The sequence below is a fragment of the Camponotus floridanus genome, unplaced genomic scaffold (genome assembly GCF_003227725.1).
Source record: "Camponotus floridanus strain SB8 unplaced genomic scaffold, Cflo_v7.5 scaffold215, whole genome shotgun sequence".
Taxonomy (NCBI): Eukaryota; Metazoa; Arthropoda; class Insecta; order Hymenoptera; family Formicidae; genus Camponotus; species Camponotus floridanus.
The window spans coordinates 137,662-160,846 of record NW_020229343.1 but is presented as its reverse complement, the minus strand read 5'-3'; the positions used below and the strand labels follow the sequence as shown (position 1 = coordinate 160,846).

At 29.2% G+C, this 23,185-nt stretch overlaps 1 protein-coding gene and 2 long non-coding RNA genes across 3 annotated transcripts; 2 read left to right on the top strand and 1 right to left on the bottom strand.

The window, feature by feature from the left end:
* Positions 1-3,291: 3,291 nt before the first annotated feature.
* On the bottom strand, positions 3,292-3,871 carry LOC112637883. Its single transcript, XM_025408556.1, has 3 exons — positions 3,766-3,871; positions 3,513-3,672; positions 3,292-3,410 (listed from the first exon to the last, which is right to left on the bottom strand). Exons 1-3 carry the CDS (start codon positions 3,805-3,807, stop codon positions 3,292-3,294), a joined length of 321 nt encoding a protein of 106 aa, XP_025264341.1. The 5' UTR covers positions 3,808-3,871.
* Positions 3,872-19,065: 15,194 nt separating this feature from the next.
* On the top strand, positions 19,066-19,888 carry LOC112637878. The gene is made up of 3 exons (XR_003122775.1): positions 19,066-19,294; positions 19,385-19,500; positions 19,664-19,888. It is a non-coding gene; the product is annotated as an uncharacterized LOC112637878 (long non-coding RNA).
* An 866-nt stretch (positions 19,889-20,754) lies between these two features.
* Positions 20,755-21,165, top strand: LOC112637876. The gene is made up of 2 exons (XR_003122774.1): positions 20,755-20,865; positions 20,971-21,165. It is a non-coding gene; the product is annotated as an uncharacterized LOC112637876 (long non-coding RNA).
* The last annotated feature ends 2,020 nt before the right edge of the window (positions 21,166-23,185 follow it).

Here is a 23,185-nt window from a genome sequence, read left to right as displayed (position 1 = left end):
GTTAATTCGAGCCAATCTACTTATTTATTTCATTAAGGTCGAAAATTTACGGACACCCTGTATATATATATATATAGTATATATATACATATATATATACTCTATATATATATATATATATATATATTTGTGGAGAGTTTTCCACAAATATATATATATATATATACAGGGTCTACCAAAAGTGTGGAAACCCCTAAATATCTCGGAAAATATACGTTTTACAGAAAAGTGTTTCCAACAAAAGTTGTAGGGTTTAAGAAGATCTATATACTGATTCTATCAGTTTGACCTTGGATGGCGTCGTCAAGGTCAGGTCAAGGTCACATTGACTTTTTTAAATGACACCCCCTACATTTGATTGCATATTCTTATAGCTTAATTCAAGAGCTTTCCAAAACACTATAATAATGTTCATTTTTATTAAGTACTTTGCGAGTTATGAGGGTTGAATGATAGAGTAGCGCCGGTATTAACATTATCCAAGGTGTACTACATGGAGGTTACTCGCTCGGATTTGCATCTGTTGTGTGTGTGATCCAGCTAACTAAGGCAAGATCGATTCCTCAACATATCCTCATATTTCGCTGAAGTCAAATTGCCAAAAAATTGCTCCATAAAACGTGTATGAAACGTCTCGTTAGTTCCTTCATTTACCGCTATGTGACGCACTACATGCAGTCTAACTCGCATTTAAAAATCAACTAAGAATGTATAAAGCTATCAAAGAACGAGCACCTTCTAACTTCAGCTTTGAGCAAGCAGAAATTAATTGTTATCGTCCAAATACAACGTACGATTAATTAAAATTAAACGTTTTAAAAATGGCTGGCGACTTGTCGGAACGTGAAAGAATCACTATCCTCATGATGCGTGGATGGGGTGATAACGAAAGATCGTTCTCTGATGTCGTTCGATTATTTAATGACACGTATCCGAACCGTCGAATTAATAAGTCCACTGTGTTAAAAACAATAGAACGTTTTAGACAAACTGGTAGCGTAAGAAATCGCTCTAAGTCAGGAAGACCATTGTCTGCAACCAACGAAGAAAAACAACTTGATGTTCTGAAGACATTTATTGAAGATCCCAATTCTAGTGTTCAGAGAGTCGCTCAAACTCACGATATTGCTCCCATGTCGGTTTGGAGAATTTTAAAGAAGAACAAGTTCCATCCATATAAATTGCAATACGTTCAAGAATTGCAAAACGGAGATGAGGAGCGTCGTATACATTTCTGTGAAAGAATGATGGCACTAATAGATGTCCGGCCCATCTTCCCTTATCAAATTGTTTTCACAGACGAGGCAACTTTTACCTTAACGGGAGAAGTTAATAATCAAAATTTTCGTTTCTGGTCAGATGAGAATCCGAATTGGGTGCGGGAAACTCACACACAACATCCACAAAAAATAAATGTATGGTGCGGAATAATAGATGGCTATTTAATAGGGCCGTTTTTTTTTTAAGAATATTTGAACGCTCAAAGGTATGAGAGATTACTTGTTGATCAAATAATTCCAGCCATACAGAATACTTTTCCAAATAATTTCCAAGAAATATGGTTTCAGCATGATGGAGCTCCTGCTCATTTTGGTGCAGGACCACGTCGTATTTTAAATGAGACTTTTCCGCTACGGTGGATAGGAAGAAGGAACGGAAATGAGGGAGGAGAGGATTGGCCACCTCGGTCACCAGATCTAACTCCTCTTGATTATTATCTATGGGGATATCTGAAGAGTAAGGTTTACAGAACAAAACCTAAAACCATTCACGAATTGATACAGCGAATAAGGGATGAAATGGCTTTGATACCTTTTGAAACGAATCGTAAAGTCATTTCTACATTCTACCAAAGATTAGCATATTGTCAGGAAGTAAATGGCAGCCACTTTCAGCATTTACTTTAACACATTGAAACACATTTGCAATCGTTTGGTGCAACCTAACCTGATCTCTGTATACACGCACCGCACGCACGCACACGCACACATTTCGAACAATTATTATGATAAATGAGCATCCACAAATTTATTTACTGTTTACTATGTCGATTGCTTTCCAGGTCTTTAAATGCTCGATTGTAATTTGGTTGGGTCTTTGCTTTTGCTGACTGGATCCACGACCGATCTTGCCTTAGTTAACTGGATCACACACACAACAAATGCAAATCCGAGCGAGTAACCTCCATGTAGTACACCTTGGATAATGTTAATACCGGCGCTACTCTATCATTCAACCCTCATAACTCGCAAAGTACTTAATAAAAATGAACATTATTATAGTGTTTTGGAAAGCTCTTGAATTAAGCTATAAGAATATGCAATCAAATGTAGGGGGTGTCATTTAAAAAAGTCAATGTGACCTTGACCTGACCTTGACGACGCCATCCAAGGTCAATATACTGATCTCTGATATACTGAGTCATATACTGATAGAATCAGTATATAGATCTTCTTAAACCCTACAACTTTTGTTGGAAACACTTTTCTGTAAAACGTATATTTTCCGAGATATTTAGGGGTTTCCACACTTTTGGTAGACCCTGTATATATATATATATATACAGAGTATATATATATATGTATATACATATATATATATATTTTTAGAGTATATATATATAGAGTGTTTTCCACAAATATATATATATATATATATATACATATATATATCTCACAGAATTATCATCTTCCATTTCTGGAACATATCACAATATTACGCATTATAATAAATCTTAACAACTAAAAATTAAATCTTTGTACATGGTCACATATACATATTAGTATCACATACATACGTATTATAAAATAAACTTTTGGCTTGTGCAAGCCACTTTAAGATATACACGTAGTCTTGAACCAAAAAAAACGTAAGTTTCTGAAAATTATATAATTATTAAATTTTTAATAGATTCTAAACAATGAAAGAAAGAATTATTTTCTACAACTTTCTTAGTTACAACATATGTTAAATTGTACTATTTGATATATTGCGTGTATGTGTGTATATATATATATATATATATATATATATTTAATAAAAATAGCAAAAATAAGGAAAATGTATGTGTATGTATATATATATATATATACATACACATACATTTTCCTTATTTTTGCTATTTTTATTAAATATATATATATATATATATATATATATACACACATACACGCAATATATCAAATAGTACAATTTAACATATGTTGTAACTAAGAAAGTTGTAGAAAATAATTCTTTCTTTCATTGTTTAGAATCTATTAAAAATTTAATAATTATATAATTTTCAGAAACTTACGTTTTTTTTGGTTCAAGACTACGTGTATATCTTAAAGTGGCTTGCACAAGCCATTTGGACATATAAGCTATCATTTCCTTCTCTGTAATCGTACCATCTGTAATACGCACAGCTCCTAAAACAGTTATATTTGTAATACTTTATAATACTATATATAAAAATATTAAACTAAAATAAATATTAAAATAAACTAAAGATTAGCTTAATAAAAACTTACGCATAATACACTTCGCGAGCAACAAATCTTTGAATCCCATTTTTTTTAATTTTCCAGCCCAGCCGTACTGTTTTGCTATTTCATTTGTAATACTTCTTTTTAAAATGTTTATTATTAATTCTCGGCTGTCACGTCCGCCAATTTTATTCAACGAAATAGCCTATAAAAATCATAATTTATTTAAATTACTATTTATACCTAATTACGTATTTTATAAGTATATATAGGTATATATATGGAAAAAAATATTCACCATTTTCTCGAAAAAATCTTGATCTTCCAGATCTTTCTCCATGTTTTGGACTTGTTCGTGTGTTTTTAAAGGTAAAGCTACAAATTCCTCTAAAATTGATGCTTCTTTTTTTGTTGTATTATTTATTTGGTTTGCCTCTATTTTACAGAGGCGATCATCAACTAAATTTAGTTTTGTAAATATTTGGTTCAATCTTCTTAATATTTCAGGCAGCACATCTACAAAAAACAGCAGAATACATTCAGAACACTCGCATAATAATTGTTATTATAATACAAAAATATGTAGATTTGTCCGTATTAGAAAAAATTTATTTTGAAAGCTTTGTATAGTAAACATATATGAAATATATAAACAAGGCAAATCAGAGCCTGTGAGATTAACGCATCACCAACCGCGTATGGTTCTGATTTGCCTTGTTTATATATTTCGCGTTCGTTCATATTATAATTTCATGTCTATAAAATACATTATTTCATAATACAATAGTATTACTTTTGCCTGCAGTGTCTAAATAAGTGACTGAGGGCTCCTTTGTAAGATTTCTGTTAAAACTAGGATTATCAAATTCCACGCTTTGCATTTCGTTTCTCTTTGAAGGTTTAGTAACAATTAACGTTTTTGGCAATGGTGGTACTGGAAGTGTCTTATTTGCTTTTTGATGTTTAGAAATGATATCATTTCTAACGTTTACGTTATTGTTGTTGTTTTCATTGCTTTCGTCTGAAGAGTAATTATAATTTGTAAATAGTTTGTTTGGGCGTGATATGCGTTTCTGACATAAATTTTCCTTCTCAGAAAGATCTAAATCGGAATAATCTTTAGCAAGTTTTACTTTTTCCATTCCTGACTCGTACGTATCTGAAAATTAATGACAAATACAACATAAAATTTTAATTGTTAAATAACAAATATTAAGATTGTAAAATAATTTACTCACTTGCGGTCCCAAAAATGCGCAGAATTTTGTAAGCAGTCCACGTACTATTATCTGGAGAAATGTCGTCAATTATTGCTTTACGAAGCTTTTTTTCACTCAAAAGGCGGCCAGTAACACATTGTTTCGTCGTCAAATATCCACAATGATGGCACCAATTGGAGTCCATCATCAAATAGGACTATTGTAAATCGTGACATCTTCAATCTTCCATAAATATAGCTAATATATAAATATCTTGAAGCAATCGAAATAAAAATTAAATTAATTTGTTTTTAGAAATAATTAATAATAAGAAATAATTAATAATTTGTATTTCGATTTGTAAATAATTAATCGCAAAAATAAACATTCTTTCTTATCGCTGATTTAGTGATTTATATAATAACGTAGAACAAAATATACACATGAATATAATATATTCGTTGGTCTTTACTTGAGTACGAATTAGATAATTTTAATGCTATTTGTTCTAATTGAGTCAGTTTTAATTTTAAACTCACAATTCTTAATCTTTTGAATGCGTATTATAGCCTTATACGAAATAATTTTACGTCAAAAGATAATTTCATAACATAAATTTAATAATATTATATTATGTTGCCAACAAGTCAAATTAAAAAACTTAATTATAATTATTTTATTAATCTTATATAGAATAAAATAGTATTAAATAAAAAAAAAGAATTTTCAGAACTGTCGAATTTTTATTATATCAATATAATATCGTTACATGTCAGTTGTCAAGTATCTATAGAAAACATAATTATAGAATTAATGTAACAATTGTGTACCAATTAATAAAGCAAAAAAAGTAAAAAAATTTAATTAACATATATAATTTTATATTTGCTTATTATAATAAACTTAATTCACAGAAATGAAAGAAATATATTTTATGTATGTATAATAGGAAAAACAATGCTTAAATTATCTTTGTAAGTCATTTTCCACATTTTAGCTTCAATTTTTTCACATGGCCATACACGTATACGATCGTTTTCAATCACAATTTGAATATTAAAAGTATTCGATTCGCAAGGTAACAAGTACAAATTTTTTACATATTTTAATTTTTTCCCAATAATTAATTTTGTGTTATCTTCAGTTTGTATAAAGTTTAAAACTAAAACAACGGTTCCATTTTCTAAAAGTACACAATTATTTCCTTGATTATCGCAGTTAATCAAGTATGAATGACTCTGAAGTATTTTAAATTGAGAAATAACATTATATCCTTCAATCAGAGGTCCAGCTGTGTGACATTTTTTGAATAATATGCGATCATGAAAGTTATTAACACGATTTGAAGTCTTTGAATTTAACATTTCTATTTCAGCGTACCGTTTTACTGATTGCTGAAGAGGTTTATCTGGTTTACGAATCAATGTTTTAATACGTGTCATATGATTTTCGAATGGAAATGCACTATACTCATCTAAAGGTCCATATTTCCTTACATCTGCACAAATGTGCAATAAATTGTGAACATTATGAGAAACATATTGTTCACCATAAATTTGAGCGATTGTATTAACAAAATATTCTAGTAAACTTTGCGCATAGTCTATATTACTCATATTTTTTGAAAGAATTGGACTAACGAGAATTATTATTGCAACGTGTAAACTTAAAAAGTTTAAATAAACATCTTCTCTTAAAATATTTTTTAATACAACTGGACAAGTATGTAGGAGGAACTGTCGAAATTCTGTTGCTTTCCATAATCTAAAATCTATTAAAGATCTTGGTCTACGATGATACTCATAAGGCATTGTATTTCGTAAATTAAGTAACGCTTCTGATATCATTTGTTTCATTTGATTTGAAAGTTTCACTGAACTTGGTCCATTATGCCAAAGTAAAATTAGTTTCTTGACAACTCCTAAACATACTAGATGCATATAATCTAGTGGTACGGCTGTTACAGGTTTAAAATTAGGAATATTGGTTAATATTGTTTCTCCTGTTTGATAATTATTATATTTATAATTAATAAAATCTTCATCTGTTTTTAAAATAAAGTCATTATTTTCCGAGAAAAAGCATATTCGTCCATTAATATATTTCCCTCGAATAGTACATTTTGTACAGCTGCTATAACCATTAAAATTTATAATATTTAAAACAAAAGATTTAGCTGGAGCATCACATATTAAACCATCTATCTTAATTTCAATCTTTTGTCCGTTATGAATTAATGGATTATTTATTACATCAATTGCTTCGTCAACAAACTTTTGCAGAAAAACATTACTATTTGCAGGTTTTGCTTCGCCATAGTATGCCCCAACAATATATACTAATTTCGTAACAGAATTAAGACACAGTATAGGCCACAAAGAAGCATTACCAGATTTCGTAATTGGTAGTCCGTCGATATTTATAAAAACTCTAAGAATATTAGTCGAACCTACTTGTTGTATATGATCTCGTAACATTTTCTTAAGAGCTTTCTTAAAACCAAAATGATAATAATTCATTTCTGCAGGAATGCATTCCACATTTCTGGGAGTACCTAACAAAGTTCGCGGATCTTTAGGAAATGGTAAATTTGTACGTTTCCGTAAAATAAGGAACAAATTAGCTAGAGCTTTGTGCGATATACGATTATCTATATACCAATGACATAAATCTTTTTTAAATTCATCAAAATTTTCTGAATTTTCAATTTTATCCCCAGAATCATTTTCGAAATCGAATTCTATTTCGTTTTCTGACTGTAAATCCTCAACTTGGCAAGGTAATTCTACATCATCAAATTCGCCAGTTAGATCTATATTATTATCATCGATATCAGATTCAACAATATTATTACTTAAATTAATATCATTGTCATCATTATCATAATTGTCGAAATTATTCGAATCAGTACTTGGTTCTGTAATTGTATTGATAGTATAATTTTTAGATATTATTTCTGGACTGTTCTCATCAGCGGAAGATACATGATAAGAACAACCCGGTATTGGCTCAGATATGACATCTATATCCGTAGCTGTATTTTTTGCAATTAACCTTCGAACGTGTCGTTGAGAATAACACGAAAATCTTTTCCGTTTCTTCCATTGAAAAAATAAGTGTATATGTACTTACTGCGAATTCAACTTACTGCCTCAAATTCAACTTGCTGCAAACTCAATTCACTGCAAATTCAATTCACCTTTGATGAATATAATAATTAGAGACCTGTAATAATATGAAACATTATTAATTTTATTTTGAAGTAACACAGAAACAATAAAAATTTAGAATACTAAACAATGATAAATTAAAAGAAATGAGAAAAATGAACACTTCTATATCAATTTAAAAATGTGTATATAAAGAAGGATTTTAATATTGGATAGTTAGTAGTCTTATGTTGAATAAGATATATAGATAGCCCTAAATAACTCTTAATATGTGCATTGAAATACTATGTACACTTAATATCATTTTTTACTTTTCGATGAATTAATTCTCCTGCCAAGCAAAACTTTTTGGGAAGAATAGTGTAGACATTGTAAGATAAAATTAGAATACATATGATCAAAGATCTATTATTTATATAATAGATGTATAACATAATATATTTAGTATATTTTAAATTATACATACGTCTGAATATATTTGGGAATCCTTTTTTTTACATACTCTCTTTCTCGATGATCTTCAAGCATCAAAAGGGCTAATTATTTGCCACTTATTATTATTATCGATAAACCTAAAATTGAAAAAACAGATTATTATTTGGTTTTAATAAATATCAAATGTATGTATTTTTGTATCAATAAATATTTTTTCGTATCTATGTCTAATATTAATATTAATATTAATTGAATGCTACACGCATACTTTAGTACTATAGAGAACATCAAGAATTTGCATCTATTAATTTATTCTAATAATAACTATTAAATCTTTTTAATTTAGTCTATTATTATTTTATATCTTATTCAAAAAATTAATGATTATATTCTTATCAATCTGAATATTATATAAATACATATATAACTTTTGGTCGTTATAAATGTGAAAATAAAAGGCATAATTTTTGGCGTCTATAATCAATTAAAATAATAAATACCTAACAGAAATATCACACATTATAAAGTTAATAAATTCTAGAAAGATTAAATAAGAATATAATTCTAACAATAAATTGTTGTCCGATGCTGGTCGAGGTTGGATCTTTGAAGTTGAATAAAGTAAACATATATATTTATTATTCTATTTTTGACACACGTGATACTTTAATTTTTTATTAAACAATTATTTACACGTGTATATATATATATATATATATATATATATATATATATATATATCAATAAAGCTTATAATTTTTATAAACTTGGGAAACAACCTTTTTTCTTCTTTTCTCTCTTATACACAATAACTATACATTATTAACTTTTCTGTTGAAAATATAACAAGATCGACATTTCATATGATTTTTATATGTTAATTATATATAGTGTTGTTTTACACATACCTTTTATACGTGAGACAAATTTATCTTCAACAATACACTGTTCGATGCAACGCACGTGCCACCAACATGCTATCTGCGATCCCGCGGTAAATGTGATCACATTAGGTTAGATATAACATGGCCGCACTCGCGATAACCGAGAATCGAGAATGCGCGCCAAACATATATCATATGAAAGGTTTCAGAAATTTTGCATTTGTAATGTTACAAAATACTACATTGCAGATACATTTCAAATGTAAGGTTTCAATCAAGATGATTGCAGAAATGTTGCAAATGTAATATTTCAAAAAAGGTAGTCTCAGAAATATTACAAATGTGATGATACACAATTGAAACATTGAAACGTCTCTGCAACGTAACTGAAACTCTTTGTGCTATCAGGGTTGTATATAGAATAGATTCTTGTTCATGCTATCAACGTATACTATGGCATATTTTACTTATAAAGTGCAGAGACAAAAAATACGATCACAAAAATCTTTATTTTGTATAATAAAATAATAAAAATAATAAAAACATGATAAAAATATGAAGTTAATATAATTAAGATGATAAACATGATAAACATAATGGTGATAAAAATGATAATAATAATATTAATAATAATATCAAAAAATAGAATAAATAGTAATAATAATTATTATTTCTTCACAGATATGTTTACTGATAACACAGCCATGAAAGATCATAAAGCTAATTTTAAAGAACATAAATTATATACCAATTTTATTGTTGACATCTTTTGTTTTATTATTTTCTATGTTATGTTCATTGTCTTGCGAAATATCAAGCGACGCGGTAGCGTCGCGACGCCAAGTACATAAAAAATAAGTACATAAAAAATAGATCCGAGCATTGAGAGTCACTGTTTTTAACGCGGCGCTACCAAGTACCTTATCCGGAATTTTAGGTCTAAGAAATTTTCAATTAAAATATTTCAAAAACTAAAGCCGTAATCATAAATCTAACGATACTTTTATAACATAATATGTATACAAGCTTTTGATTGCGACCAGTTTGAATAAGATTGGTGCAGTCAATCCCGAGAAATAATGACCGCATATCAGAAATGTGACATTTTATCGTTTTCCTTCATTTCCAGGTTCAGACTCACGTACATATGCTCGCACGTATACACGCAAAGCAAGTTTGTCCCTCAAGGCGCATTTGCAACGCTCATATACGATTATTCGTTCGAGTGTGCAAATATGCCTTGAGAAACAAAATTATGTGTGGATATGCGTAACATTGTGCGTTAATTTTTTATTTTATCATATTATATTAAAACGCAATAATATATTAAAACGTAATACAAGTAGTATTCTCGTCAAGATAGAGCGCGTATCTTGGCAGGAAGCGCGCATTACGACTCTTTGGCCGACAATTGGTCCTTGGTTAAGTCGGACAATGCGTAAATATCTCAGCGCAGACCTGGCGCGTGATTGGTGGCCGGAGTACCACGTGGTACTCCGGGCCCCAGGATAGGAAGAGAGAGGTTAGTGTGAGGGCCTGAGCAGAATGGCTGCCTTATAGTATTAAGACATGTCTTTATGTCTTAAGACTTTGTCTTCATGTAACGCACAATACTGTCTTGTGTATCGAGTCTTAACGGTGCGTTTTGCAAGAACTCGCGTATGCGTATGTGAGGAATATACGTAAAAAAGCAATAGTGTATAATATACGACTGCTAATAATAGGTAAGTTTTCATAAACATTTATAATATAATATATTTAAATGTTTTAATATGTAATAACAATTTTATACGTTGAAGTGTATTGCAATAAACGAATATAACCTAACTTCTTTGTTAAAAGAGATTCGTTATGACACTTATAAATCAAATTTTTTATCCAATATTACATGTTTACATCTAATTATATGTTTAATTATTATTATATTTCTAAAATAATTATCTCGTTATTCAAATAGTAGAACTACTTTTTTTCTAAAAAATTGAACAAGATATATATTGTGCTTTAACTTAGATGGATAAATTGAATCTATATATTATAGTATTTGGGTACAATTTTTTCAGTCAAGTAAAATGGATCATCAATATTACGATTCTAATGCATATGTATACAATGTAGAGATAAATGAACAAGATGAGAGTGATATTTCTATACAAGAGAAAGACGGCGATGCTTTTTTGATTGAATTATATAGAGAACGCCCGTTTTTATACAATAAAGGAAACAACGAGTTTAAAAATAAGATAGTTAAAGATAATGCTTGGAATGAAATTTCCAAAATTATGCAAAATAAGAATTATGGTAAATTATGTTATTTTTTCAGCAATATATTTTATTACATCTTATTACTAATTCATGATACGATGGATAAGTAAAACAATATGATTTATTATGTATTTCAAAATTTTTAGGTAAGTTTTATACGCCTGAGTACTGCCAAACTCGGTGTACATCTCTCAGAAATCAATATAATCGTGAGAAACGAATCATAAATAACCAATACAAAAGTGGAAGTGCTGCTTCGACCCACAAACCCTTTGCATTTTATGCTCAATTGTCATTCCTTGACAACTATGTCAAACAACGCAGGTTTATAAATTGTTATTGCTTAAAAAATTACTGTTTTGTATATTATAACATATACCTATATATTTATTATATTTTCAGAACACATAGTAATATAAAAACAAATGAGACTACAATATCTTCTGCATCATCTTCCAAGCAATCGGTCGATATTCCAAAATCTAATTCAAAACAGAAACAGCTGATAAAATTACTACAGCATCGCTTTGTCTGCATAATTTTATAATGATTGAAGAAGAACAATGTAAACAAAAATTATATAGTACAAATCAATTTCTTCAAAACAACGAAAATGAACAAGTAAGACATTAAAATAATTTCCAATTATAGATAATAATATTTAACTACTCAAAATTTTGATACATGTACAATTATTGTAAATATAATAATTAATATATGATATAGATAATATTCTAAGTGCAATACTACGTTTTAATAATTTTTATGCAAGTTAATTAAAATATTAGAACATATATTTTTAATTAAATTAATTATGTAATTTTTTATAAAGGAAATAAGGTGGATATCTTTAGCAGAAAATTTAGATTTTGATGAAACTGTATCTTTTGCTTCAAAACAAAGAGATACATTGTGCAAATATTTTATAACACCTGCAGGAGAAGTCCCGTGGCAGTACGAGTATGTGCGAAGAGGTACATATGGTGAAAATGTTTAATAACAAAAATAATGGTTTATGGGTATGTACATAATTTTTATTTCTTACAACTTATTTATAACAAAACATAACAGACGATGTGCAACATATTAAAAAAAGTAAAATACTTTAATAACATAGTAGATACTTTAATAACATATTTTAATAATAAATACTTATATATAATATATTTAATATTTATATACAGGGTGACCCATTTTAACTTAGGCAGCCAAATAACTCGAAAAATAAGCACACTACAAAAAAATGGTTAGAATCAAAATTTCGTCATTTCGAGGGGGACGTACAATGACGTTAAAATCAGCCCCCCCACCCCTCCCCCTGGGCGGTGAGGGGTGGCAAGTTTGAAATCTTAAATGGGAACCCCTATTTTTTATTGCATATTCCTGTAGCTTATCTCGAGAGCTTTCCAAAACACTATAATTAAGTACCTTTTTATTAAGTACTTTTTGAGTTATAAGGCTTGAAATAATTTCTTAATTTTACATAAACCATAAAATATCTAGTAAACCATTCATTTTTCGATTATCTTACCTTCATACTTTTATGTACAAAATAATGAGAGGAATCAATTGGTGTAAAGAAAACATACAGTTGTTTTTAAGAAAAAATATGGAATTGTTAATTGCAAATTACATATTTTTTCTTAGAAACAACTATGTGTTTTCTTTACACCAATTGATTCCTCTCATTATTTTGTACATAAAAGTATGAAGGTAAGATAATCGAAAAATGAATGGTTTACTAGATATTTTATGGTTTATGTAAAATTAAGAAATTATTTCAAGCCTTATAACTCAAAAAGTACTTAATAAAAAGGTACTTAATTATAGTGTTTTGGAAAGCTCTCGAGATAAGCTACAGGAATATGCAATAAAAAATAGGGGTTCCCATTTAAGATTTCAAACTTGCCCCCCCCTCACCACCCAGGGGGAGGGGTGGGGGGCTGATTTTAACGTCATTGTACGTCTCCCTCGAAATGACGAAATTTTGATTCTAACCATTTTTTCGTAGTGTGCTTATTTTTCGAGTTATTTGGCTGCCTAAGTTAAAATGGGTCACCCTGTATATAATATATGTAATATTTATATATACAGGGTCTACCAAAAGTGTGGAAACCCCTAAATATCTCGGAAAATATACGTTTTACAGAAAAGTGTTTCCAACAAAAGTTGTAGGGTAGGTATAAAGAAAACACATAGTTGTTTCTAAGAAAAAATATGTAATTTGCAATTAACAATTCCATATTTTTTAAGAAGATCTATATACTGATTCTATCAGTTTGACCTTGGATGGCGTCGTCAAGGTCAGGTCAAGGTCACATTGACTTTTTTAAATGACACCCCCTACATTTGATTGCATATTCTTATAGCTTAATTCAAGAGCTTTCCAAAACACTATAATAATGTTCATTTTTATTAAGTACTTTGCGAGTTATGAGGGTTGAATGATAGAGTAGCGCCGGTATTAACATTATCCAAGGTGTACTACATGGAGGTTACTCGCTCGGATTTGCATCTGTTATGTGTGTGATCCAGCTAACTAAGGCAAGATCGATTCCTCAACATATCCTCATATTTCGCTGAAGTCAAATTGCCAAAAAATTGCTCCATAAAACGTGTATGAAACGTCTCGTTAGTTCCTTCATTTACCGCTATGTGACGCACTACATGCAGTCTAACTCGCATTTAAAATTCAACTAAGAATGTATAAAGCTATCAAAGAACGAGCACCTTCTAACTTCAGCTTTGAGCAAGCAGAAATTAATTGTTATCGTCCAAATACAACGTACGATTAATTAAAATTAAACGTTTTAAAAATGGCTGGCGACTTGTCGGAACGTGAAAGAATCACTATCCTCATGATGCGTGGATGGGGTGATAACGAAAGATCGTTCTCTGATGTCGTTCGATTATTTAATGACACGTATCCGAACCGTCGAATTAATAAGTCCACTGTGTTAAAAACAATAGAACGTTTTAGACAAACTGGTAGCGTAAGAAATCGCTCTAAGTCAGGAAGACCATTGTCTGCAACCAACGAAGAAAAACAACTTGATGTTCTGCAGACATTTATTGAAGATCCCAATTCTAGTGTTCAGAGAGTCGCTCAAACTCACGATATTGCTCCCATGTCGGTTTGGAGAATTTTAAAGAAGAACAAGTTCCATCCATATAAATTGCAATACGTTCAAGAATTGCAAAACGGAGATGAGGAGCGTCGTATACATTTCTGTGAAAGAATGATGGCACTAATAGATGTCCGGCCCATCTTCCCTTATCAAATTGTTTTCACAGACGAGGCAACTTTTACCTTAACGGGAGAAGTTAATAATCAAAATTTTCGTTTCTGGTCAGATGAGAATCCGAATTGGGTGCGGGAAACTCACACACAACATCCACAAAAAATAAATGTATGGTGCGGAATAATAGATGGCTATTTAATAGGGCCGTTTTTTTTTTAAGAATATTTGAACGCTCAAAGGTATGAGAGATTACTTGTTGATCAAATAATTCCAGCCATACAGAATACTTTTCCAAATAATTTCCAAGAAATATGGTTTCAGCATGATGGAGCTCCTGCTCATTTTGGTGCAGGACCACGTCGTATTTTAAATGAGACTTTTCCGCTACGGTGGATAGGAAGAAGGAACGGAAATGAGGGAGGAGAGGATTGGCCACCTCGGTCACCAGATCTAACTCCTCTTGATTATTATCTATGGGGATATCTGAAGAGTAAGGTTTACAGAACAAAACCTAAAACCATTCACGAATTGATACAGCGAATAAGGGATGAAATGGCTTTGATACCTTTTGAAACGAATCGTAAAGTCATTTCTACATTCTACCAAAGATTAGCATATTGTCAGGAAGTAAATGGCAGCCACTTTCAGCATTTACTTTAACACATTGAAACACATTTGCAATCGTTTGGTGCAACCTAACCTGATCTCTGTATACACGCACCGCACGCACGCACACGCACACATTTCGAACAATTATTATGATAAATGAGCATCCACAAATTTATTTACTGTTTACTATGTCGATTGCTTTCCAGGTCTTTAAATGCTCGATTGTAATTTGGTTGGGTCTTTGCTTTTGCTGACTGGATCCACGACCGATCTTGCCTTAGTTAGCTGGATCACACACACAACAGATGCAAATCCGAGCGAGTAACCTCCATGTAGTACACCTTGGATAATGTTAATACCGGCGCTACTCTATCATTCAACCCTCATAACTCGCAAAGTACTTAATAAAAATGAACATTATTATAGTGTTTTGGAAAGCTCTTGAATTAAGCTATAAGAATATGCAATCAAATGTAGGGGGTGTCATTTAAAAAAGTCAATGTGACCTTGACCTGACCTTGACGACGCCATCCAAGGTCAAACTGATAGAATCAGTATATAGATCTTCTTAAACCCTACAACTTTTGTTGGAAACACTTTTCTGTAAAACGTATATTTTCCGAGATATTTAGGGGTTTCCACACTTTTGGTAGACCCTGTATAATATATGTAATATTTATATACAATATATTTAATAATAAATATACGTACTTTAATAACATACTAGAAAAATCTCAATTTGAATTGGATAAATTTAATATAAAAAGGTCGACAGTTCATTAATTTTTATATTATAAGCATTTAAAGAGTTTACTAATGATGTCGATTTTGCACAATCAAGTCCTTCTATGTGTCCTTATTATATTTACATCAATATGTACAATATTGATATTTACAGTTCCAACTAATTTTAATCTTTTGCTTTTTAGGAGGTGTATTGTGTACATTGCATACTTAAGGATACTGTATGCACTGCAACAATCTGCTGTGATTGATAAGCTTTACTAGAATGAATTTTATTTATTAATAATCTTGAAAAAGTGTTTTATAATCTCCGTATCTGTACCTTAATTGGTGTATTGGTCTCACGTGCCATCTTCTAATATACTTGATACATCTTCTCTTACCTATTAATTTATATAAAATCATTCAATATAATGCAACTATCAACAATTTCTTTCTCCTTTGCATTTTATTTTGCACTTTTAACATTAGACGTTTATCTGTAAAAAAATTTTTTCAGTTTAATTTTAACATTTTATGATAAATTGTACATGCATGCGTGTATGTGTGTTTGATACAGATGATTTCCTTGTACGATATATCATTTTAATGAAATATTATATAAAATAAAAGAAATACAACTGTATGTTCTAATTTTAATTTTATAAAAATAATATAGCACAAAATATATCTTGGTCAATTAAAAAAAAAGTAGTTCTACTATTTGAATAACGAGATAAATATTTTAAAAATATAATAATAATTAAACATATAATTAGATGTAAACATGTAATATTGGATAACAAATTTGATTTATAAGTATCGTAATGAATCTTTTTTAATAAGTAAAGTAGGAATGTATTTAAAACTATTACTTACTTATTTGTTAATTATTTATTAGCTTTATTAATACTGACTGAAATTTCACTCATTATTCTTATTGTATCCATGTTTAATCATATAGCATAATGTTTCGATCACAAAATTACATTTGCAAGAGAGCTGTGATGTTGATGATCTGCGTGTAATAATAAACAAATATTTACACATAAATAAAAACTAATTACAAGAAACGAAATAAAACTTTAATTGTAATTATGCAATTAAATCTGTACATTAAAATACATTAAATTAATTATTGAAAACAAAAAAAAATATACTTTAGAATTGCACATATTGTATGTACATTTTATACATTTAAAATTGCACAAGTAAAAAAATATATTAAACACAAAATATTATTTGAGCATCTTAAATTATAAAATTTAAGTTTCATTTTGAATAACAATATGAAAAACATAATTTTTGTAAACTGAAAATCTTCATAATATAATATTTAATATTTTTGACAATATTATTATTGATGATATGAAAAACATGAAACTTAAAAAATAAAACAGTGCAAAGTGACAACTGTTTAGATAATAAACAAAAAAAAATCGTGCGTTAGGTATACAAAAAATATTACATTTTTTGTAATGGAGAAAATAAAGCATCAGTTATCATTTTCTTCCTCATATTTTTTTCAGATTGTGGAAGATTTGCTAAATGAGCAATAATAAATTGAGTAAATGCTTCATCTTCATTATTCTCATGTTTGTTATCTAAAACACTGCAAATTTTTTGAGTAACTGATGAAAATATATTTTCAAGTTCCTTAGTTTCATCTATTTTGTTTTTCTTATGTTTAACAGGTTTTATATCTAATACATCTAAATCTCTCTCTTTAGTTCGTTTACATATTTCATGTGGAACATTTTCGAGAATATTTTCTTTATTCTTCTCCTCATTATTATTCTCCTCATCAGTATTATGTTTCTCCTCATTATCTTTTTTCTCGTGTAAATTTGAATTAGATTTTGGAATATCGACCGATTGCTTGGAAGATGATGCAGAAGATATTGTAGTCTCATTTGTTTTTATATTACTATGTGTTCTGAAAATATAATAAATATATAGGTATATGTTATAATATACAAAACAGTAATTTTTTAAGCAATAACAATTTATAAACCTGCGTTGTTTGACATAGTTGTCAAGGAATGACAATTGAGCATAAAATGCAAAGGGTTTGTGGGTCGAAGCAGCACTTCCACTTTTGTATTGGTTATTTATGATTCGTTTCTCACGATTATATTGATTTCTGAGAGATGTACACCGAGTTTGGCAGTACTCAGGCGTATAAAACTTACCTAAAAATTTTGAAATACATAATAAATCATATTGTTTTACTTATCCATCGTATCATGAATTAGTAATAAGATGTAATAAAATATATTGCTGAAAAAATAACATAATTTACCATAATTCTTATTTTGCATAATTTTGGAAATTTCATTCCAAGCATTATCTTTAACTATCTTGTTTTTAAACTCGTTGTTTCCTTTATTGTATAAAAACGGGCGTTCTCTATATAATTCAATCAAAAAAGCATCGCCGTCTTTCTCTTGTATAGAAATATCATCTTGTTCATTTATCTCTACATTGTATACATATGCATTAGAATCGTAATATTGATGATCCATTTTACTTGACTGAAAAAATTGTACCCAAATACTATAATATATAGATTCAATTTATCCATCTAAGTTAAAGCACAATATATATCTTGTTCAATTTTTTAGAAAAAAAGTAGTTCTACTATTTGAATAACGAGATAATTATTTTAGAAATATAATAATAATTAAACATATAATTAGATGTAAACATGTAATATTGGATAAAAAATTTGATTTATAAGTGTCATAACGAATCTCTTTTAACAAAGGAGTTAGGTTATATTCGTTTATTGCAATACACTTCAACGTATAAAATTGTTATTACATATTAAAACATTTAAATATATTATATTATAAATGTTTATGAAAACTTACCTATTATTAGCAGTCGTATATTATACACTATTGCTTTTTTACGTATATTCCTCACATACGCATACGCGAGTTCTTGCAAAACGCACCGTTAAGACTCGATACACAAGACAGTATTGTGCGTTACATGAAGACAAAGTCTTAAGACATAAAGACATGTCTTAATACTATAAGGCAGCCATTCTGCTCAGGCCCTGAGGCTGGAGATCGGGTGACCCGAGAAATAATGACGGTGCGAACTATACACGTATCCAAGAACACCGTCGATCACGTAATTAATGCCGTCTCCCGAGTCAGACCCTGGAGACGGCATTAATTACGTGATCGACGGTGTTCTTGGACATGTATATAGTTCGTCCTCCAGTAGTATCTTTTTTATGCAATACTTTTACAAATACATCTGCATTTAGTTGAATGATTCCGCAGCAGTGTAAGTCAGTTATTTCATTACAAAGTAATTTATTCAATTAATTTTACATATCGAGATTCTTAGTTATTAATAATTATTTATTGTTTATAGTTTTTGGATTTTACCACCAACCATCAATGATACTAAAGAAAATGGTTATAGGAAATTTTGCAACAGAAAAGGTTGATGGAGAGATGATAAAGGCAATCGATTTTATGGTGGAACAGGTATAAATCTTTCCTTTTTTGCAATTGATGAAAACTAAGAGAAACATATACAGAATGTTTTGTTTAAAAAATTATTTTTAATCCTATTTATATCCTATATATATCCTATTTATATCCTATTTATATTTTTAATCCTATTTATATATATTTTTCCCATTTTTAGCTGAAGAGCTTAACGCATCCTGAATTAGCATTTCGTTTAACAATGAATTGCATAAATTGTTATGTACAACCTCAAAAGATATGTCATTTATATAACGATAATAGATGTATTTGATGAATATACTTTATCAAATGCTGTTAGGGAAGAAATATATAAATGTTATCCGAATGCAAAATTAGCACATTTGAAAAGCAGTGGGAATTTTCCATACTTATTTATAAATATGGAATAAAAAGCATTTATATTTTAATTCTTTTAATGTATTAAAAGAATTTTGTACGATTCAAAATAAATATCTTTAAATGATTACAATTATTATTGTTATTCTATTATTATTATTCATTATAATTAACAATGATAATTATTGTTTTTTATACATAATGATATAATGATCAGATAATATGCATGAAGCTGTATCCATGTAGTTCAATATAATTTTTTGTGAATGCTAGTATTTTAATTTATGAGATGAGATCAAACTTAGCGAGATAAAGATTTATTGTGTATACTGGATATACTAAGTTATATAATGGTATATTATCTTACTACTAAGATAAGATAATATATCTTAGTATATCAGTATCATTATATAACTTAGTATATCCAGTATACACAATAAATCTTTATCTCGCTAAGTTTGATCTCATCTCATAAATTAAAATACTAGCATTCACAAAAAATTATATTGAACTACATGGATACAGCTTCATGCATATTATCTGATCATTATATCATTATGTATAAAAAACAATAATTATCATTGTTAATTGTAATGAATAATAATAATAGAATAACAATAATAATTGTAATCATTTAAAGATATTTATTTTGAATCGTACAAAATTCAGAAATAGTGAAAGTAAACATAGTTTTTAAATGTAATTATGCAAGCAAAAATTATAAGAAATAAACATAAACTTCAAATTTAATCATTATCGTGTAGTCCTCGTTTGGTAGTTTTCTCATTGTGCCACTGTCTGCTAAAATCAATTAAAAAAAATAATGTCATTAATATTGTTGTATTTATAAAATAAAGAATTTTTTAAATATTTTGTAATGACAATTTTTATTACTTTCTTGGTCTTGCTCGTCTGCCCCAATTATAGTGAGCAGACGATAGTTGGTAGAGGAATCTCATAAATCTCTCCTGCTGCCTGCGTGCTCCTGCTGCTGTTCCTCTTGATCTTCGAACTAAAGATAAGGTATGAAAAGAAAAGATATGAAAAACATAAAAAGTATGAAAATAATAACTAAGATAAATAGATAAACTAAAATATAATTATTACCTCGTTCATTTTCATAATTAGCGAGATCGGGATTATCGAGATCAGCCACAATCATATTAGCGGCAACATTGTCAGAGTCAGCGATGGGAGCAGCAGCAGATTTTACGCCGGAATTAATGCTGGCGTTGGTACCAGCAGCAACAGGTTTGGCGATAGAATCAACAGCGACGGGTTTGGTAACAGAACCAACGACGACGGGTTTGGCGGTAGAATTCGTAGCTACTCTACGTTCAGCAGCAATGGGTTTGACGACGGAGGCAGCTGCGGCAGAATTAGACGTACGTCTAACAATAGAATTATCTGCGAGACCAGCGGAAGTGGCGGGACCGGCTATGGAATCCATTTCTTTTCCGAATCCGAACGACAACTCATTCATAAAATCGTCAACTTCTATGATCATCTAAAATTTTAAATTAAATGAATATATTTAAAATCAAATGAATATTATATAAGTTGTGAAATGAATATTATATAAAAAATTATATAAGTTGTTTAATAGATAAGAATATATTAAAGATGATGTCATAATACTTACTTCTTTCTCTGTGGCCATGTTTGATTATCGATTGAATCATCAATTGTTTTGCAAATTTTTATAAATATGTATCTTTTAGCAAAAAAGCTTGTTTTTTATTGGTTGTAATTTATAGGTAGCGCCATATTGCTTTGAGAACAATTTAAACAATTAATGTTATTATTGGTCAATCACAGCTATTCTGAAGAATAGAATGGTTGCAATTGGTGAATGATGTTATTAATTGTTTTTAGATCAAAACTTACTTCAGTCAAGAAATGTTACATGGTTAATGTACTGCACGGAGTTACAATCGTTAGTTACGGTTATAAACGTGCTTCACATACGTGCTTCACGTATATTAATTAACAACGATTCTGAGCAATAGGTAAATAGCATTATATTATGCGCTTGGCAATAAGAATGCCTTAACACACAAATTTATGCACATATATCGGAGCATATGTATGTTCTATGTACATATGTGAAAAATATATAAATTCATCTATTAAGGCATTTGATGAGCATATGCACATCACAATTTTATCTTATTATAGTAGCCGTTATTATTGCAGCTATTACAAAGATAGAAACTATCACTGGCTGTCATAAAATCACTGACAGTAATAAAAAATATCCATTTGTTTGATATTATATAAAAAAAGGTATATATATATAAATAAATAAATATTGAATTAAATGTATTTATATGTAATATCATGGATTACAAAATTAATAATGAACAATTTCTTTATTTGCAGGTGTCGTTAAATATTGAATTATTTATTATAGCGGCTGCTCTCTGGCGCTGGATTTCGGCTGCCATAAGCGCTGCACTAAAAAATTGGCTGCTATAAGCGCTGAATAAAAGACTCAGCTACATTAGCACTAAGTTTTACCTTAACATTTAAAGTCTTATCTTAAGTCTTGTCTTAATTGACAAGAATTGTTCACTATATAAGCACCGATTAAAAGATTTGTCTGCTTTCAAAGTATTAAATAGTAATAGTAATAAATAAATAATTAAATTTTTATTGTTAGTAATAAATAAATAATTAAATTTTTATTGTTAGTAATAAATAAATAATTAAATTTTTATTGTATATTTTTTTGTGTGTCCATTTATTATGTCTGCCAATAAAGTAAATGATAATAATCGATCCCTGAATGCTTACATGATGCAGATAATATTTGAAGATAAATGGTTAGAAGATATTCACATTGATCATTTTGGATTATTATTAAAATCTTGTTCAGAGTATCGACCACGTAAAACGTGGAGAATACAATGTCCTGATACAATCGAATCTGTTTGTAAAGATCAGAAACATATTCAAATATTACATAGCTGTAGCGATATAATTACTAATGAAAATGGACATTGGGTTTGTAGCTATTATGATACTAAAACTATTTATATTTATGATTCATTGAATTTAAAACGTTTGCATGCACATCATAAAATATATCTTGACAAGTTATATCCATTTTATCCTTTTAATAAAAAACCAGTACGATTTCCGACAGTTCAAAATCAATCTAATGCTTACGATTGTGGTATTTTTGCAATTGCATTTGCAGTATCACTTTTATTTGGCCTTCGACCAGATACAGTTATGTATGATCACACTTTGATGCGTCAACATTTGGCATATATGTTTCAATCAGAAAAAATAGAACATTTTCCTCGAATTATAAGACCTAATGATCAAAAAAAATTAT

What these genes read in the sequence shown, in the direction of transcription:
- LOC112637883 (XM_025408556.1), bottom strand. Translation starts at nt 3,807, where the DNA reads ATGGAGAAAGATCTGGAAGATCAAGATTTTTTCGAGAAAATG. An exon ending in AAGATTTTTTCGAGAAAATG is followed by an intron (nt 3,673 to 3,765) that starts GTGAATATTTTT and finishes TGATTTTTATAG; the next exon opens with GCTATTTCGTTGAATAAAAT. An exon ending in GCTCGCGAAGTGTATTATGC is followed by an intron (nt 3,411 to 3,512) that starts GTAAGTTTTTAT and finishes TAACTGTTTTAG; the next exon opens with GAGCTGTGCGTATTACAGAT.